General features: G+C 51.9%; 1 protein-coding gene across 1 annotated transcript in view; it reads left to right on the top strand.

Annotated features, from left to right (window-relative positions):
- The window catches only part of efnb3b (ephrin-B3b), a 102200-nt gene that overhangs the window by 64192 nt on the left and 18639 nt on the right, over nt 1-19369 (top strand). The window contains exons 2-3 of the mRNA XM_069920102.1: nt 348-640; nt 18982-19074. Of these exons, the coding sequence (XP_069776203.1) occupies nt 348-640; nt 18982-19074 (386 nt within the window). The remainder of the gene's footprint in view (nt 1-347; nt 641-18981; nt 19075-19369) is intronic.

Genomic DNA, 19369 nt, shown 5'->3' with positions numbered 1-19369 from the left:
CCATAGCATGGGGCTCCCTCACCGTCTCTCCCACAGTGCAGGGCTCCATCATCGCCCCTCCCATAGCACGGGGCTCCCTCACCATCTCTCCCACAGTGCGGGGCTCCCTCATCGCCCCTCCCATAGCATGGGGCTCCCTCACCGTCTCTCCCACAGTGCGGGACTCCCTTGCTCCCCAGTCCTTCGCTGTGCAGCTCTCTCCCACATCTGCCATCATGCACATTGACAAAAGGAACATTGGAGCTGTGGGAAACTGCTGAATGTTGCTGTGGGGGAATGCACGCTGCTGCCATCGGGGTGTTAACCAGCTCTGCTCTGTTCTCCCCCCCCCCCACTCCCCCCCGCAGGTTTCAGGATGCACAGGGCTATGTGCTGTACCCGCAGATTGGCGACCGCATCGACCTGATCTGTCCACGTTCGCACCCGCCAGGTGCCCAATCCACGGCAGAGTACGAGTACTACCGGCTGTACCTGGTGAGCCGGGAGCAGGCGGAACGCTGCGACACCATCATGAGTCCCACCATCCTGCTGACCTGTGACAAGCCCGAACAGGACACTCGCTTCACCATCAAGTTCCAGGAGTTCAGCCCCAACCTCTGGGGCCTTGAGTTCATGCCCCAGCATGACTATTATATTATCAGTGAGTCAACGGGGTTTGGGGGTGGGGGGGTGGGGCAAGTTGGGAGCTGTTGGTGGGGAAAAGGGTGGTTGGGGAATGTGAACGAATGTCCACAGGGAGTGAGGGCAGTTCCTATCTCAAGGAAGAAGGTTCTCAGGAAGCTGAATGATCTCAGGGTGGATGTCTCTTAGACCAAGTGGGTCGGACCCTCGGGGTCTGAAAGAGGTCGCAGAGGCATTGGTAATGATCTTTCAGGAATCTCTCGAGTGGTCCTGGAGGACTGGGAAATCCACACTCTTCAGGAAGGGAGGGAGGCAGCAGGAAAGATATGACAAGCCGTGTCAGTGGTTGGGAAAATGTTGGAGTCGATTGTCAAGGACGAGATTACGGAGTATTTGGAGGTACTCAACAGGATTGGCCAAAGCTGGCATGGTTTCCTTCAGGGAAACTCTTGCTTGACAAACCAATTGGAATTCCTTGGAGAAGTGAGTGGACGGCTGGATAAAGGAGAAGTAGTGGATGTTGTGTGTTTGGATTTTACGAAATGCTCCACACGAGGCGGGATGAGAGTCCGTGGTATAATGGCAAGCGTTCCAGCGTGGGTAGAGCACTGGCTGATTGGCAGGAAGCAGAGAGTTGGGATGCAGGGATCCTATTCCAGTTGGCTGCCAGCTACCAGTGGTGTTCTGCAGGGTCCACTTCCTGAAGGTAGGCTTGCAGGCTGAGATGGTGGTGAAGAAGGTGAACGCAATGGTGGCGTTCATTTCAAGAGGGATAGGATATAAGAGCAGGAATGTGATGTTGAGGCTTTATAAGGCACTGGTGAGACCTCACTTGGAGTATTGAGAGCAGTTTTGGGCTCCTCGTTTAGGAAAGGATGTGCTGGCATTAGAGAGAATTCTGATGTGGTTCACAGAGATGATTCTGGGAATGAAAGGGTTATCATATGAGGAGCATTTGATAGATCTTAGCCTGAACCCATTAGAATACAGGAGAATGAGGGGGGAATCTTATTGAAACATTTTGAATGTTGAAAGGCATTGACCAAGTAGATGTAGAAAGGTTATTTCTCATGGTGGAAGAGTCTTGGACAAGAGGGCACAACTTCAGGATTCAAGGGCATCCACTTAGAGCAGAGATGTGGCCAGAGGGTGTTGCCAGAGGCAGTGGTGGAGGCCAGGTCATAAGGTGTATTTAAAGCAGAGATTGACAGGTTCTTGATTAACCAGGGCAATGAAGGTTATGGGGAGAAGGCTAGGCAGTGGGACTGAGTGGGGAAATGGATCAGCTCATGATTAATTGGTGGGGCAGGCTCAATGGGCTGAATGGCCTATTTCTGTTCCTATGTCTTATGGACACCTAGGCTTTGACTGACTTGTTTCCCAGCTTACAATCCAGCCTGATCCCTTGGGGGTGGCACTGTTAGCACAACCCTGTTATAACACCAGCGACCAGGGTTCGAATCCCGCACTGTCTGTAAGGAGTTTGGACGTTCTCCCCGTGTCTATGTCAGTTTCCTCTGGTGCTCCTGTTTTCTCCCACTTTTTAAAACGTACAGGGATTATGTGTCAATTGGGTGTAATTGGGCAGCATAGGCTCGTGGGCCAGAAGGGCCTGTTACCATGAAGTATATCTAAATTTAAATTAAAAAATGACAAGTGTGAACAGGGTATGATGATTGGCATTGTGCCCGTTCCTACCTCAACTGACCCTGTCAGTGAATTGTGAATGGAAGGTCACTGGTCTACGGAGATAAAGAGGACCTGCTCTGGTTCAGAAGTTGTTTAGATACTGTTCTCCCCAATGTGGAAACTTTGGCCAGTGTAGGCAGTTTGCCTCTCTGGGACAGGACACCACTTGCTTTAGGATGGGACATCCAAATCCCGGGAACCCAGCCCTGAAGAACAAAGCCTTCAGCAGAAGTGAGAGCTGGGAGACCACAATTGGTTGATGGTCGTTCCATCTGGCACTCAACTGTAGACATGTTCCTGGGTCTCAGGCATGCCCCGTTGCCACAGGATAAACGTGACGTTATCTACTTTGAAAGGATCAGATTATTATGTATATTGCCACATGCCGCCATGTGGGAGGACTTGGGAGGGCTTGTGCATGAATTGCAAAAAGTTGGTTTGCAGGTGCATCAGGAAGGAAAATGGAATGTGTTGGCCTTCATCACTGGAGTGATTGAATTTAGGAGCAGGGAGATTCTGCTGCATCCGTACACGGTCCTGGTGAGGCCGTATCTGGAGAAACGCGAGCATTTCTGCTCTCCTTACTTGAGGAAGGATGGATTGGCTTTGGAGATGGTGCAGAGGAGGGTCATCAGGTTGATTTCAGAGATGAAGGGGTTAGTCTATGAGGAGAGATTGAGTCGCCTGGGACTCTACTCACTGGAATTGAGAAGAATGAGAGGGGATCTTATAAAATTCTGAAAGGCATTGATGAGATAGAGGTAGATAAAACGTTTCCATTGGTGGGGAGACCAGAACTAGGGGATAGGGCCTCAGGGGAGTAAATTTAGGATGGAGATAAGGAAGAACTGCTTTTCCCAGCGGGTGATGAATCTGTGGAACTGTGGAACATTGAAGCAGCGGAGGCGATCTCAGTAAGTGTATTTCAGACAAGGTTGGATGGATTTTTACACAGTCGGGGAATTAAGGGATATGGGGAAAATGCAGGCGGGTGGAGATGAGCCCGTAATTGAGTGGTAGAGAAGGCTCGACAGGCCGAATGGCCGGCTCCTGGTCCTATTTCTAATGTTGCAGAGTGGCACGTTGGCTGTCATCCAGTGAAATGCAGTCAGCGAATGCCCTTGCACCACATCGTGCTCCACACCCAGAGGTGCAGCTGATTGATGCTGTAAGTGTTGCATGTCGCGCTGCGCGGTGGATTAACTTTCACACTCAGCAGGCACATCAGGTGTCCATTTTAATGAAGAGCCTCTGACCCAGAGGCTGGGAAGAGATTAAATGGAATGTGCGATCTGGGATATTGATTTCATTCACTTTTATTGCAAAAAGACAGTCTCAATCGATCGGCTATCCTGCTTCTAGGTTCCCGTAGCAAGGCAAACAAACTAAAGTCCAAAATCTAATGAGATGGAGTTCGGCCCCAGGGTTTCTGTTGCTGACAAGGCCTTCATTCTCAGGTGAAGGTTTCCAAGTTCCTGCTGGTTTCCTCGCCTTCCCCAAGATCAGGCGAGCAGAGTTTGGGGGGCTTGGCTCCCTCCTGCTTCTCAGACGATCATGGCGTCCTCAGCCTCCAGCCCGCTGGGTGAACATGCCCTGGGTCAGTAACCCAGGGGAGGCATCAGGCTCTGGGCTGATGGGTTAGGAAGGAGCTCTGGCCACCTGTCAATTTGGAACTGGCATTATCATATCTCACCCTCTGCTGTTCCTCAGTGCTTCAGATACTCACTCATCTCACCTCTCTATCACTCTCTCTCTGTCCCTTTCTTTCTCCCTCTCTCATTCTTTCTCTCTCTCTCACACTCTCTACATCCTTTCTTACTCTCTTTTCCCCTCTCTTTCTTTCTCTATTTCTCACTATCTTTCTCCCTCTGTCCCTTTCCCTTTTTCTTTTCCCCTCCATCTCTCTCTCACTCTCCTTACCCCTCTGTCTCACTCTTGTTCCCCTTCTTTCTCTCTCTCTGTGTTCCTTTCCCTCTTTCTTTTCCCCTCTTTCTCTCTCTCTGACCCTTTCCCTCTTTCTTCCCCCTCTTTCTCACTCACTCTCTTTCTCCCTCTCCCTTTCCCCCTCTTTCTCGCTCACTCACTCTCTCCCCCCTTCTCCTCTCTCTCTCTCTCAGTTACTCACTCTCTCTTTTCCCCTCCTCGTTTCCTCCTGGGAGAGAGACCCTCCGTTCTCCAGCCTTCGTTTGGTAACGGGCAAAGTCACATCTCACTGCCTCATGAATCAGCAAATCGCATCGGCAATCCAAATGTGCACAGGAAGCTCCCACAGTGTCACTGTCATAAGCACCAGTCCTTGTCAGTAATGCTGATAGTGAGGGGTAGGTAGGTAATGGCCGAGGATGCTGTGGGGGAACTGTTCATTCTACTTCACCCAATCTGCCCCCCAACCATTGCTTCAAAATCATGGCCGTGACATCTTCTGTCACCACCTGCAACAGAAGAAACTATGTTTGCAAAATGGCTCAATAAAATGACAACAAAACTAAGTATGGGGGTCCCTCAGCCCTTCCCCTCCCACAGTATGGGGCTCCCTCAGTCCTGCCCCTCCCACAGTGCAGGGCTCCCTCAGTATTGCCCCTCCCACAGTGTGGTGTTCCCTCAGCACTGCCCCTCCTACAGTGTGGGGCTCCCCCAGTACTGCCCCTCCCACAGTGCGGGGCTCCCTCAGAACTGCCCCTCCCGCAGTGTGAAGCTCCCTCTATACCACCCCTCCCACAGTGTAGAGCTCCCTCAGCACCACCTCTCCCATAGTGCAAGGCTCCCTCAGTCCTGCTCCTCCTACAGTGCAGGGCTCCCTCAGTACTCTCCCTCCCACAGTGCGGGGCTCCCTCAGCATCGTCCCTCTAACCATGAGCTGGAATCTAAGCCCATGTGCTCATTGACTTTCCTGAGTCCGTTGCAATGCTGTTTCTACACTAGGTTGTCTACTGTCAGTTAAGGGGAAGAAAGTGTAGGGGAGAAATCAATGTAGAGGTTTATGCAGAGAGAACAATGAAGACGCTGTTTACATCCGGTACCGCACGGATGGCAGTCTCTTCAATCTGAGGTGCCTGCAAGCTCACACAAAGACACAAGAGAAACTTGTCCGTGAACTACTCTTTGCAGACGATGCCGCTTTAGTTGCCCATTCAGAGCCAGCTCTTCAGCGCTTGACGTCCTGTTTTGCGGAAACTGCCAAAATGTTTGGCCTGGAAGTCAGCCTGAAGAAAACTGAGGTCCTCCATCAGCCAGCTCCCCACCATGACTACCAGCACCCCCACATCTCCATCGGGCACACAAAACTCAAAACGGTCAACCAGTTTACCTATCTCGGCTGCACCATTTCATCAGATGCAAGGATCGACAACGAGATAGACAACAGACTCGCCAAGGCAAATAGCGCCTTTGGAAGACTACACAAAAGAGTCTGGAAAAACAACCAACTGAAAAACCTCACAAAGATAAGCGTACACAGAGCCGTTGTCATACCCACACTCCTGTTCAGCTCCGAATCATGGGTCCTCTACCGGCATCACCTATGGCTCCTAGAACGCTTCCACCAGCGTTGTCTCCGCTCCATCCTCAACATTCATTGGAATGACTTCATCACTAACATCGAAGTACTCGAGCTGGCAGAGTTCGACAGCATCGAGTCCACACTGCTGAAGATCCAGCTGCGCTGGGTGGGTCACGTCTCCAGAATGGAGGACCATCGCCTTCCCAAGATCGTGTTATATGGCGAGCTCTCCACTGGCCACCGTGACAGGTGCACCAAAGACCTTGTAAAGAAAAGGTACAAGGACTGCCTAAAGAAATCTCTTGGTGCCTGCCACATTGACCACTGCCAGTGGGCTGATATCGCCTCAAACCGTACATCTTGGCGCCTCACAGTTTGGCGGGCAGCAACCTCCTTTGAAGAAGACCGCAGAGCCCACCTCACTGACAAAAGGCAAAGGAGGAAAAACCCAACACCCAACCCCAACCAACCAATTTTCCCCTGCAACCGTGTCTGCCTGTCCCGCATCGGACTTGTCAGCCACAAACGAGCCTGCAGCTGACGTGGACATTTACCACCTCCATAAATCTTCGTCCGCGAAGCCAAGCCAAAGAAGAAGTGGGTGTTTAGAAAGCATTGTCGGGGTGGTGGTGGTAGCTGGTACAATAGGGGTATTCAAAAACCTCTCGATTCTGGTTTCCTTACTTGAGGAAGGATGGACTGGCTTTGGAGATGGTGCAGAGGAGGTTCGGCCTCTGAGGAGAGATTGAGGCATCTGGGACTGTACTCGCTGGAATTTACAAGAATGAGAGGGGATCTTATAGAAACATATAAAATTAGGAAAGGCATCGATAAGACAGAGGGAGGTAAGTTGTTTCCATTGGTGGGGGAGACCAGATCTAGGGGACATGGCCTCTAGATCCAGGGGAGTAGATTTAAGACGGGGATGAGGAGGAACTAATTTTCCCACAGGGTGGTGAGTCTGCGGAATTTGCTGCCCTTTGAAGCAGTGGAGGCGACCTCAGTAAATATATTTAAGACAAGATTGGATAGATTTTTACATAGAAGGGGAATTGAGGGATATGGGGAAAAAGCAGATGGGTGGAGATGAGCCCATCAGCAGATCAGCCATGATCTCATCGAATGGCGGAGCAGGCCCGACAGGCCGAATGGCCGACTCCTGCTCCTAGTTCTTTTGTTCTTAGACAGGCAGACGGGCTATGGGCGCAAGGTAGGGAAGGGTGAGTTTGTTAAGTCGCTTTATAAAGGTCAACACAACATCGTAGGCCAAAGGGCCTGTTCTGTGGGGCCATGTTCCATCAGTTCCTTTTACGGAATGGTTTGGAGGATTCTGTAGATCGGGTGTGGAGGCTGCCTGTGAGTATGATTCCCTGGAGGAACGCTAGCTGCTTTTCCAAGCAGAATGTGAAGCTCATGCTGCTCAATCTTTCTGCATGAGTACCGTGTATGTAGTCTGTGTCCGGGGAGATGCATGATTAATCTGAAAGGAAAACTCCGTGGTGCAAACTCTGCACAGACATCCAGAGGGAGCGCTAGGAATCTCTCCTTCCTACCTATCTTGATGAACTTGGAATTGCTTAGCGGTAACCAGTCTAACAGACACTATCTTTGGCTTGGTTTCGCCGATGAAGATTTATGGAGGGGTATGTCCACATCTGCTGCAGGTTCGTTGGTGACTGACAAGTCCGATGCGGGACAGGCAGGCACGGTTGCAGCGGTTGCAAGGGAAAATTGGTTGGTTGGGGTTGGGTGTTGGGTATTTCCTCCTTTGTCTTTTGTCAGTGAGGTGGGCTCTGTGGTCTTCAAAGGAGGTTGCAGCCTGCCAAACTGTGAGGCGCCAAGATGCACGGTTGGAGGTGATATCAGCCCACTGGCGGTGGTCAATGTGGCAGGCACCAAGAGATTTCTTTAGGCAGTTCTTGTACCTCTTCTTTGGTGCACCTCTGTCTCGGTGGCAGTGGAGAGCTCGCCATAGAACACATCTTGGGAAGGCGATGGCCCTCCATTCTGGAGACGTGACCCACCCAGCGCATTTGGGTCTTCAGCAGCATGGATTCGATGCTTGCAGACTCTGCCAGCTCGAGTACTTCGATGTTAGTGATGAAGTCATTCCAATGAATGTTGAGGATGGAGCGGAGACAGCGCTGATGGAAGCGTTCTAGGAGCCGTAGGTGATGCCGGTAGAGGACCCATGATTCGGAGCCAAACAGGAGCGTGGTATGACAATGGCTCTGTACTCGCTGATCTTTGTGTGTTTCTTCAGGTGGTTGTTTTTCCAGACTCTTTTGTGTAGTCTTCCAAAGGTGCTATTTGCCGGCAGACACACTGACAAAGCATATGTAGCCAGCACCTTGCACTGATCAGATCCTCTGTTCTCCCCATACTCCTGTGAACAACCCCTGCTTCCTCTCTGACACCCAACTGATCCACACTTCACTCTTACCCCATCCCAATTCCATGTCTCCCCCGATCCCACTCCCTCCTTCCGATTTCCATACTTGGGCCCCTCTTGATCCCACACTCCCCCATCCCGATCCCACACCCCACCTCCCAATCCCATTGCCTCTTCCTGATCCCACACTCCCCCTTCCCGATCCCACACCCCCTCTCTCAATCCCAAGCTCCCCCTTCCTGATCCCACACTACCCCCTCCTGATCCCACACCCCCTGTCCTAATCTCACATTCCCCCTTCCGATCCAACACTACCCCCTCCCAATCCCACACCCCCCCAATCCCACACCATCCCCTCTCCCAATCTCACACTCCCCCTTCCTGATCCCACACTACCCCCTCCCGATCCCACACCTCTTCTCCCAAACCCACACTCCCCCCACTCCCGATCCCACACCATCATTCCTCCCCTCCAAATCCCGCACTCTCTCCCCCCTGATCCCACACTTTACCCAATTCCGATCCCACTCTCCACTACCCTCAATTCCCCTCCTGAACCCACACTGCCCAGTAAACCCCCATCTGATCCCAGGCTCCACCATAACCCCCAGCCAATCCTACACTCCATCAGGCTAGAGAGGGAGAGGTAGAGGAGTAGAGACAAGTGTGGAGAGGGAGGGGAAAGTAGGCAGAGCTAGGAATAGAGAGAGGGAGGGTTAGAGGGGAAGGAGGTAGAATAGAGATAGATGGGCCGAGAGAGAGCGAGAGGGCCCCTGGATAGAAAGGGAGAAGAGTAGGTGGCCCGTCTGCTCCACCATGAGCTGATCCATTCTCCCAATCAGTGCCACTCCCCAGCTTTCTCCCTGTGAGGGTGTGAAAGGTAGAGGGATGAGTAAAGAGGGGGAGGAACAGGAATAGAGAGGAGGAGGGGTTGAGGGAGGGAGATGGGGGGGAAAGAGGAAAAGTCAAGGGCAGGGATGGAGAGGGTTGCAGCCAAAGGGCCAGAGAGGGTTGTAAAACCAGTTGCTGTCACAGTTGATCTCCCTGGCTTCTCACACCATCTCGTGACCATCACTGCTCCTCTCTCCCTCCCCCTTTCCCTCCAATAATTTTCCTCATCTGGTGGAGACAGGTCAGGCAGCTACATTGACACAGATAAGAATGACACTATTGCCTGCTCTCCCTCCCCCAAACCCCAACTATCTGCTGAACCCGGAATGTGCCCAATGAGTTTTGGCCAGATCATAGCTTGGGGGAGGAACGGGGGAGTTGGGAGAATGGAATGCAATCCACAGCTTTGATGCAGGGATGTCTATATGGATGGAGATGCTCTGGAGTGTGCAGTGTAGTTGCACTTTGAATGCTTAGTGGAGTAGACCTAACTCGCCCTGACATGCCAACCAGAAACCGCCCCAAGCCCCTTCACTTACAAGAGAAATACAATGCACAAGAAGCCTGATCTCAGTCACCAAAGCTCCCTTCCCCCACACCTGCTCCATCTCTGACACAGCCCCTGCCCAACTGAGGCTGACCGCAGCCTGGAGGTGCTGTTGTGCCTGAGAATGTCTGCCCATCAATTGGAAGCTCACTCCACCTCACTCTCCCTCTCTCTCTCTCTCTCTCTCTCTCTCTCTCTCTCTCTCTCTCTCTCTTGTCCATCTCACTCTTGCCGCCCTACACCCCTGGTACATACCCGGGGGCCAAACTGGCCTGTTACCGTGCTGTATGCTAAATTAAAATTTAGAAGGTTGGGTACCCCTGCTTGTTGCTCTCTCTCTCTCTCTCTCCTCTCACTCCCTTAATTGCTCCCTCCCTCTCTTTCACTCTCCCTCTTGCTCCTTCTCTCTCTCCTTTTGCTCTCTCGCTCCTTCCTTCCCTCTCCTTCTAGCTATCTCTCTCTTGCTCCCTCCCTCCCTCTCCTAGCTCTCTCTCACTCGCTCCCTCCCTCTCCTTCTAGCTCTCTCGCTCTCCCACTTCCTTCTAGCTCTTTCTTTCTCACTCCCTCCCGAGCAGACCAGTACCAATGGAACCAGGGAGCCAATGGGGAGGTGCTTGGTGTAGATATTCCCTTCAACCAGGGCCTGTCTTTCCATAGCACCAGATGGTCTCAGACGCACAACGCATTGGAGAGGCCAGAGGCTGGTCAAAGTAACAGGTTAAAGGTGGGGGAGTGGGGGAAGGGAGAGAGCAGGAGAGAGAGGGGGGGGAGGAGGGATAGATAGGGAGGGTGGATGGGGAGGAGGGAAGTGGGGGTAGAGAGAGAGGGGGAGAGAAAGGGTGAAAGAGAGAGGGGGAGAAGGAATTTCAGAACAGGACTTGGCCACTAAATGCTAAAAGGTTGATCAGGAGGCTGGGATAACGAGTGTGGAGATGTTAGATGTTTGCTGAGCTAAAAGGGTTGACAGAGAAAGGGGTATGGGGGCAAGAGAAAGGAAAGATGCAGAGACCAGAGAGGGTTACAGAGATAGGGGGAGGTGTAAGCCCAAAGAAGGTATAGAGAGCAGGGGGTGTAGGTGGTTGAAGGTTGGGGATAGGGAAGGGCATATGGAATGGTTAGGTTGGAGGCAAAGATGACCTTGCTGGTGAGGGGGTTAGGTGCAGTTTGAATGGGATATATCTGGGCTAGAGAGATTTGGTGATAGAACCACAGAACACTACAGGACAGAAACAGGCCATTTGGCCCTTTTAGTCAGTGTCAAACTATTTCTCGTCCCACTGACCTGAACCTGGACTATTTTCCTGTATTCTCCTCCTCTCCATGTACCTGTCCAATTTTTTTTTCCTCAATATCAAATTTGAGCATGCATTTACCATTTCAGCTCATTCCACACTCCCACCACTCTTCGTGAAGATGCCTCTCATGTTCCCCTTTCATCCTTAATCCGTGCCTTCCAGTTTGTATCTCACTCACCCTCAGTAGAAAAAGTTTGCTTCCATTTACTCTCGCTACCCCCCTCATAATTTTAAATCTCCCCTCATTCTTTTACTCTCCAGGGAATAAACTCCTGTTTAACCTTTCCCTGCAACTCAGTCCCTGAAGTCCAGGCAACATCCAAGTAAATCTTCTCTGCCCTCTTTCTATCTTACTGATATTTTTCCTATTGTTTGGTAACCAAAACTGCACACAATGCTCCAAATTTAGCCTCGCCAATGTCTTGTACAATTTTACTATAACATCCCAACTCCTACACTTAATACTTTGATTTATGAAGGTCAAAAGCTCTCTTTACAACCCTATCCACCTATGACGCCACTTTCAGGGAATTATGTATCCCTCTGTTCCTCAGTGCCCTACCGTTTACAGTGTATGTCCTACTTTGGTTTGTCCTTCTAAAATCCAACACCTCACACTTGTCTGCATTAAACTGCATCTGCCATTTTGCAGCCCATTTTTTCAGATGGTCCAGATCACTCTGCAAAGCTTTGAAAGCCTCCCTCACTGTCCACAACACCTCCAATCATCTGCCAACTTGCTGATCCAAATTACCACTGTATCATCCAGATCACTGATATAGATGACAAACAATAATGGACCCAGCACCAACCCTTGAGGTCCACCACTCACTAATCCCGGTCAAAGAGGCAATCTTCCACTACCGCTCTCTGCCTTCTCTTGTCTAATCCAATTTACTACCTTGCCACGAACATTGAGCGACTAAACCTTTCTGACTAACCTCTCTTGTGGTATCTTGTCAAAGGCCTTACTAAAGTCCATGTAGACAGCATCCATGACCTTTCCTTCATCAACTTTCCTGGTAACTTCCTTGACAAACTCTACAAGATTGGTTAAACACGACCTACCATGCACAAAACCATGTTGACTATCCATAATCAGTCCCTGTCGATCCAAATAATACTATCTCCGATCTCTTAAAATGACTTCCAATAACACCCATTAGTGAGGTCAGGCTCACTGACCTATTATTTCCCAGATTTTTTTTAGAACCATTTTTAAACAACAGAACAACATGAGCTTTCAATCATCTGACATCTCACCCATATCTAAGGAAACATTAAATATATCTCCCAGGGCTCCTGCAATTTCTACTCTAGGCCTGAGGGAATACCTTGTCAGGCCCTGAGGATTTATCCACCCTTATTTGCCTTAACACATCAATCCCCTCCTCCTCTTTAATCTGTATAGGTTCCATGACCTCACTGCTTGTTTGCCTCACTTCCATAGACTCTGTGTCTATGGGGGAGGGCAAGCCCTGCCTTTTGGGGAGGAATCCCAGTGAAGGTGATGGGTTCTGGGATGGGAGGGCTTCTGTTTGCCTGTAAAACTGGACTGTCATGCAGTGGCCAGCTTTCCACTGTTGCAGGATCTCTTGCCTGGAGATGGAATGAGACCCCACTCAGCTTCTCGCTCAGGAGTGGGTGAGCCTGCCCACTGAACCTCTGCTGCACTCTCCGCTCAGGCATCCCGTAGCCCTGCCACTCCTTGATCCTGTGCCCGATCCCACGCAGGATTACCGAGGACTGCTCTGCCAGGAACCAGTACAGGCCCAGTGGGCGGAAGGGTCTCCCCCTGCTGCGATAATTGAGCAAAGCTGGCCATTCGATAGAAGGGGGTGAGGGTGAGGGGCCCGGTCCCAGGGCTGAGGAGGGAGCGTTATGGAGGGAAAACACACAGTAAATGCTGGAGGAACTCAGCGGTCTCGCAGCGTCCATGGGAGGGAAAGATATATTACCGGCATTTTGGGCCTGAGCTCTTCTTCAAACAAAAAGCAGTTAGATGTCACATAAAAGACTGAAGGAAAAGAGGGGAAGAGAGGGGGGAGCAGTCCAGACCATCAAACAAAAGGTGTAAATGATTAGGAGAAAGGTGAGAATTGATTTTGGCTCTGTGACAGGAGACATGGAAAAGGGGAGAGAGAGAGAGAAGGCCATTTCATGTCAGGCTTCCGCCTGAAGGCTGGCTACAAGCGCAGATGGAAAACTAAAAACTTGGCTTTCAGACAGCAGCCCTAAAAGCCTGCTGCAGTGTGGCATTCATGTAGTGCCCTCTGGAACCGATGAAGATGGGGCGATTGCCGTAGCGCCACCCGTCATAAATTAACGGCAGAGCAATGGCCGTCTTCCCTACCCATAATTCCCTCATGCAGCTGAAACTGCTCTGTGGTTCCCAGAACAGTTTTCAGCTGCGTGGGGGATTATGGGTAGGGAAGACGGCCATTGCTCTACCACGTTTTGACCTGCAGAAAGCGGCCCCAAGAGTCGAAGCGGCCTGGAGAGGCTGTTTCAGCCCGCACCAGCTGCTCCGCTGCCCCGACGGCTCCCCCTGGCGCCCCTGCCTTGAGGGGGTCATGGAGGAAGAAGGGTGAGTGGGGAGATGGGTCGTGGGCCGACGGGATCATGAGCCCGCCCCTCACCATCCGCTTGTAGCAGCTGTACATTCAGGTCAGGCGCACGGAGCACAGCGCTCTGCCGATTATCCTTCCCCGAGGATGGAATCGGCACCTCAGAGCTGGCCACGGCCCATTCAGGAAGGTACGTCGTCAGCCGCAAGGCGAAGAACCACTGCCTTTACAGACTGGTGTTTACCCTGCTTGAAAATGCCTAGTGAGAGAGACAGAGACAGAACTAGAGGATAGGAGACAGGGGGATGAAGATTGGGGGGTGGGGGGGAAGGTTTACAGAAATCAGAGAAATTGATGTTAATGCCCAGATGGGTGTTGGTCCACCAATTTACGAGGGGTCGCTATCTGGCAGAGCACAAGACCACAGACAGTCATGTCAGTGAGGTCAGGGAACGGGACAGGGATCTGAAACGGGCGCCCTTCTGGGAGACCCAGGCAACTGCTGCTAGGTGCTCAAAGAAGCGATCTCCTGGTCTGCGCCCAGACTCTCCGATGAGTCATGGAGGGAAAGAACTGTTGCAGGCAGCTCCCTCTGCCTTAGAAATAGGTCCCAATGCTTGACCAAGAGAAGCAACCCTGACCTGCACCGAGATCCAGCTCATCATCGCTGCTAATTAACAATTACAAGCCTATAATGATGCATTAATTGGAGAGTGGATCTGTGCTGACCTTGTCAACAAACATCCTCTGCCAGTCCTCAATGCACTGATAAAGATATTCTGCTCCTTGCATCCTCTACTTTCCGCATAATCAAATTGCATCGCAACAGATGTGAATCCAGACCAGTAATCAACTTTTCTCCCTTCTTACCTGTGGCCTGGTGTCAGCAAGCCGCACTCATGGGTGAGGGTGGGGTGGTGGTGGGGGGTGGTAATGGTCCCTGGTGCCTGCGAACAGAGGCGAAGGAGGTACTGGGGACAGGAAGGGCCTTGGCAGTAAATAGACAGCATGCTCAGGAAATTACAGCAGAAGGAGGCTGTAATTAAGGATAACATCAATGTTTAAATTCTGCTGTCAAAACCCTTTCTCCTGAGATTCTAACTTGCTCTCAGTGAAGAAGAGTTCTGGGGGATGGGTCCCACACACACACAGACTCTCACTGGGGGAACAGGTCGCACACACACTGACCCTCGCTGGGGGATGGGTCACACATACACTGACCCTTGCTGGAAGACGGGTCTCACACACACAGATCCTGACTGGGGGACAGGTCCCACACACACAGACCCTCACTGGGGGACGTGTTCCGCACACACACTGACTCTCACTGGGGGATGGGTCCCACACACACTGACCCTCACTGGAGGATGGGTCCCACACACACAGACCCTCACTAGGGGACGGGTCGCACACACACAGACCCTCACTGGGGGACGGGTCGCACACACACAGACCCTCTCGAGGGTAGTTAACTCGGCCTGTGACATCACAGACACCAGACTTCACTCCATTGAGGACACCTACATGAGGTGATGTCTTAAAAAAGGAAGCATCTATCCTCAAAGACCCCACCACCCAGCCCATGCCCTCTTCACTCTGTTATCACTGGGGGAAAGGTACATGAAGACGAACACCCAGCGGCACAAGGACGGCTTCTTCCCTGAATGAAAATGTTTGAAAGCCCCTATTTTAATCATTCCCTAATTGACTCGCTATGTACACGGTTTCAGAACTCCAAAGGAAATGGGCCAATGACAATTTTTCTCAAGCAAATTATTTCAGTAACAATTGGGTCTGGAGCAGTGATTCTCAACCTTCCCTTCCCACCCACATCCCACCTTAAACAACCCCTTACTAATCACAGAGCACCGATGGCATAGCGATGACTTAAAGTGGTATGTGAGTGCAAAGAAAAATGTTGAGAACCACTGATGTCGACATGCAGGACGGTACTTGGCCATTTTGGCCCATGTGTCCGTGCCACCCAATTTATACCCAATTAACCTACAACCCATGGTATGTTTTCGAACGGTGAGAGGTTTTCCCTGGGGAAAACCCACGCAGACACAGGGAGACTGTACAAACTCCTTACAGAGAGAGCGGAATTTGAACCCGCTAGCACTGTAACAACACTGCGCTAACTGCTACGGCAACCATGCCGGCAAAACAACAAATTTCGTGACACCTATTCACGACAATAAATTGTGATTCTGAGCCAGCACCCAGACAGGATGCTCTCAATTGTGCCCCTAAAAGATTGTCAAGATGGTGGCCAGTAGCCTTGCCTTCTTCAGCCTTCTTGGGAAGTGTCTGTGCTGTTGAGGACCTCTAACGCACCGCTCTGTTATTGTCCTCATCACCACCCTCCTTCTGCCCAAATTCTCAGTTCCATCCCCTTTCTCCCCAACTCCTCCCTGCTGATCTAGCTCTCCCTCTATCCTGCTCCCCTCCTTGTGTCACTGGCTGGGGTGGGGGCTGTTCACCGCAGATCTGTACATGCAGACTTGGTTGGGAAGTGAACAGAATTTTGGTTGTCACCATGCCAACGGTGGGACAGGTACATGAAGAGGAGGAGAATACAGGGATATAGTTCAGGTCAGTGGGACGAGGCAGAGAAATAGTTTGACACTGACTAGAAGGGGCAAATGGCCTATTTCTGTCCTGTAGTGTTCTGTGGTTCTATCGCCAAATCTCTCTAGCCCAGATACATCCCTTTCAAACTGCACCTAACCCCCTCACCAGCAAGGTTGTCTTCGCCTCCAACCTAACCATTCCATATGCCCCTCCCTATCCTTGGTGATGGGGGCTGACTGAGGAACTGCTCCTTCAGGACAGATTTCATTGAGGCGCTGGGGATCAGGTAGGGTTTAGATAGGGGGAGGAAGGGGCAATTGGTCCTGGGGAAGGATGGTGAAGGGGTGAGGGGGACTCAGCAGAAAAATTTGAGGTGGAGAGGAGGAGGAGAATGTTTCTCTGCAGTGAGGTATGATCGGAACTCGCTGCCTGAAGGCCCCCTGTGAGCTGATTCAACAGGAACGTTCAAAGGGAATTTGGGAAACCCCAGGAGGGGGAATTTGCTGGGCTGTGAATGGGAGGTAGAGCTGAAGGAGGGGCAGTGCTGAGGGAGCTCTGCACTGTGGGAGGGGCGGTGCTGAGGGAGCCCCGTACTGTGGGAGGGGCAGTACTGAGCGAGCCCCTCACTGTGGGAGGAGCAGTACTGAGGGAGTCTCGCACTGTGGGAACGGCGGTGCTGAGGGAGCTCCCCACTGTGGGAGGGGTGGTGCTGAGGAAGCCCCATACTGTGGGAGGAGCAGTACTGAGGGAGTCCTGCACTGTGGGAAGGGCAGTGCTGAGGGAGCTCCCCACTGTGGGAGGGGCGGTGCTGAGGGAACCCCGTACTGTGGGAGGGGCAGTACTGGGGGAGACCCGCACTGTGGGAGGGGCAGTACTGAGGAAACTCCACACTGTGGGAGTGGCAGTGCTGAGGGAGCTCAACATTGTGGGAGGGAGTGAGGGAGTAGCTCACAGCGTGAGAGCCATGCTATCTTATCAAGGACAACTGGTAGTCAGCGTGAGCCAATGATCCAACAAATTCCTGAACTGACACATGAAATACAAATGTACTGGTTGACTGGCATCATCCCCTCATGGGGGACGAGGAGCAGTCAGTCACTCAGGGGACACACGGGCTCTCGGTCCACTTCCTCGGTCACGATCGGAAGGAAAGCTGGTGAAAGTGCCGGCTTCCCACTGGGGCAAGCCCCTCTCTCCCTGCCCAGCCCCTCCACATCTGTACCATCACTTACAAAAACAAAATAAACTCCCATCAGCAGGAAATGGGTATTCTGGATTTATTGATGACAACATGCTGGAACATGCTAGGAGACAAAGCAAATCAGATCAGCTCTGGGCAGACAATAAGCTTCACTCCGCTGAGCTGCTGTTGACAACGCTGGTCTGATATTTGCCCAGGGACAATAGGGTGGGGGGGGGGCGGAGGGGCATGTCACATTAAACACATCCACAGCAAGTCAGCACCGATCCCCGAGAGACAAAGCTTTTCGGCGTCAAGGGTGAGGGAGCTCCGCACTGGGGGAGGGGTGGGGAGGGAGCTACGAGTTGGGAGAGAGGAGGGAAGGGAGCACTGAACTGTGGGAAGGTAAAAAGAGGGAACTCTGCACTGGGGGAGGGACAGTGAGGGTGCTCCACATTGTTGGAGGGGCGGTGAAGGGGCTCCTCACTGGGGGAGGAGTGTGGTGCCTCAATCCTGGGTGATCAGACCGTCTCTACACTCCATGAGCCTCCTCTGGCCTTTACTCTTCCTGAGATGCATCATGTTTCCTTCTCTCTCTTCAATCCCACACTTATCCAAGACGAGAGAGAGAGAGAGAGAGAGAAACCCCAATAAGGGTTAGTATGTGTGGGGACTGTTCCCCCCGTGAGCCTCAGTGTGTGAGGGACCTGGCTCCCAGCGAGAGTCAGTGTGTGTTCCCCCGTGAGGTTCAGTGTGCGGGACCCGTCCCCCAGTGAGAGTCCGTGTATGTGGGACCCATCCCCCCATGAGGGGCTGTGTGTGTGGGACCCACTTCCCAGCAAGAGTCAGTGTGTGAGGGACCTGTCCCCCATCCAGGGTCTGTGTGTATGTGGGACCTGTCCCCCCGTGAGGGTCTGTGTGGGACCCATCCCCTAGTCAGGGTCTGTACGTGTGTGGGACCTGTCCCCCCTGTGAGGGTCAGTGTGTGTGGGACCTGTTACCCCATGAGGGTTAGTGTGAGTGGGACCCGTCCCCCCATGAGGATCTGTATGTGAGGGACCTGGCCCCCACCAAGAGTCAGTGTTTGTGGGACCCGTCTCCCAGTGAGGGTCTGTGTGTGTCGGAGTTTATTCTTGTCCTGAGAGTTGGCGTCTCCATACCAGGCAGTGATGCATCCGCCTAGAATGCTCTCCACATTGCACATGGAGACGTTTAAGAGAGTCTTCGGTGACATAGCGAAACTCCCTCACAAAACCGCTATCTAGCCTTCTTTGTGATCCTGTAACCGTGACAATCATCCCAAATATTTATATTTATGATTATTTATGTACTGTGGATTGTTTGTTTATGTGTGTGCACCGTGGTCTGGAGAGAGGCTGTTTTGTCAGGTTGCATCTGTTGCATTATAAACTTGAACTTGAGTAGAGTTGGGGGAAGGGAGTGGGAAAGAGAGGAGGGGGCGAAAAATTGAGGAGCTGTGGGCAGCACAGCACAGGAAAATCTTTTCCTGGCTACGTTAATCTGGTCAGCATGATTAAGCGCAGCGGTACCGTGGCATTCTTTTACCCCGTTTCTGCATGGGTTTCCCGCAGGTTTTCTCCCATCCTCCAAAAACGTATGTATGGGGGAGGGGAGTAGGTGGGCCAGAAGGGCCTTTCACTGAGGAGTATGACTAAATTCAGTGCCTTGAGGTCCCAACTTTCAGCTCTGTCCTCTTCTTCCACAGCGACTTCAGATGGGAATGCTGAAGGGCTGGAGAACCGAAATGGAGGGGCCTGTATAACCAGAAACATGAAAGTTACCCTCCGGGTGGGCCAAGGTAAGCTGAACCCTCCCCACCCTTCTGCGTGGCTCCGTTCAGCTCTGGGTCAGCCTCCTGGCCCCTCTGCCTCACAACTGCCTCTCAACCCTCTCCACTCCACCATTCCCATCTCCTTAGTCTGTGTGCTAGACAGCGTGTTCCACATTTTACCCCTTGTCGTGGGAGGAGGGTCAAGGCTTCTCCAGATTAAATCCCCCCCATATGGGATCATCTCAACAAGGGGCTTGGCGTTGTTCCCATTTCCCACACCCTCCTCTCGGTTTTGGTCAGGTTTGGTGCCGAAGCCTCCTGG

The sequence above is a fragment of the Narcine bancroftii genome, chromosome 2 (genome assembly GCF_036971445.1).
Source record: "Narcine bancroftii isolate sNarBan1 chromosome 2, sNarBan1.hap1, whole genome shotgun sequence".
Taxonomy (NCBI): Eukaryota; Metazoa; Chordata; class Chondrichthyes; order Torpediniformes; family Narcinidae; genus Narcine; species Narcine bancroftii.
Note: the sequence above shows the minus strand (reverse complement) of the source record. Positions and strands in the feature narration are given on the sequence as shown.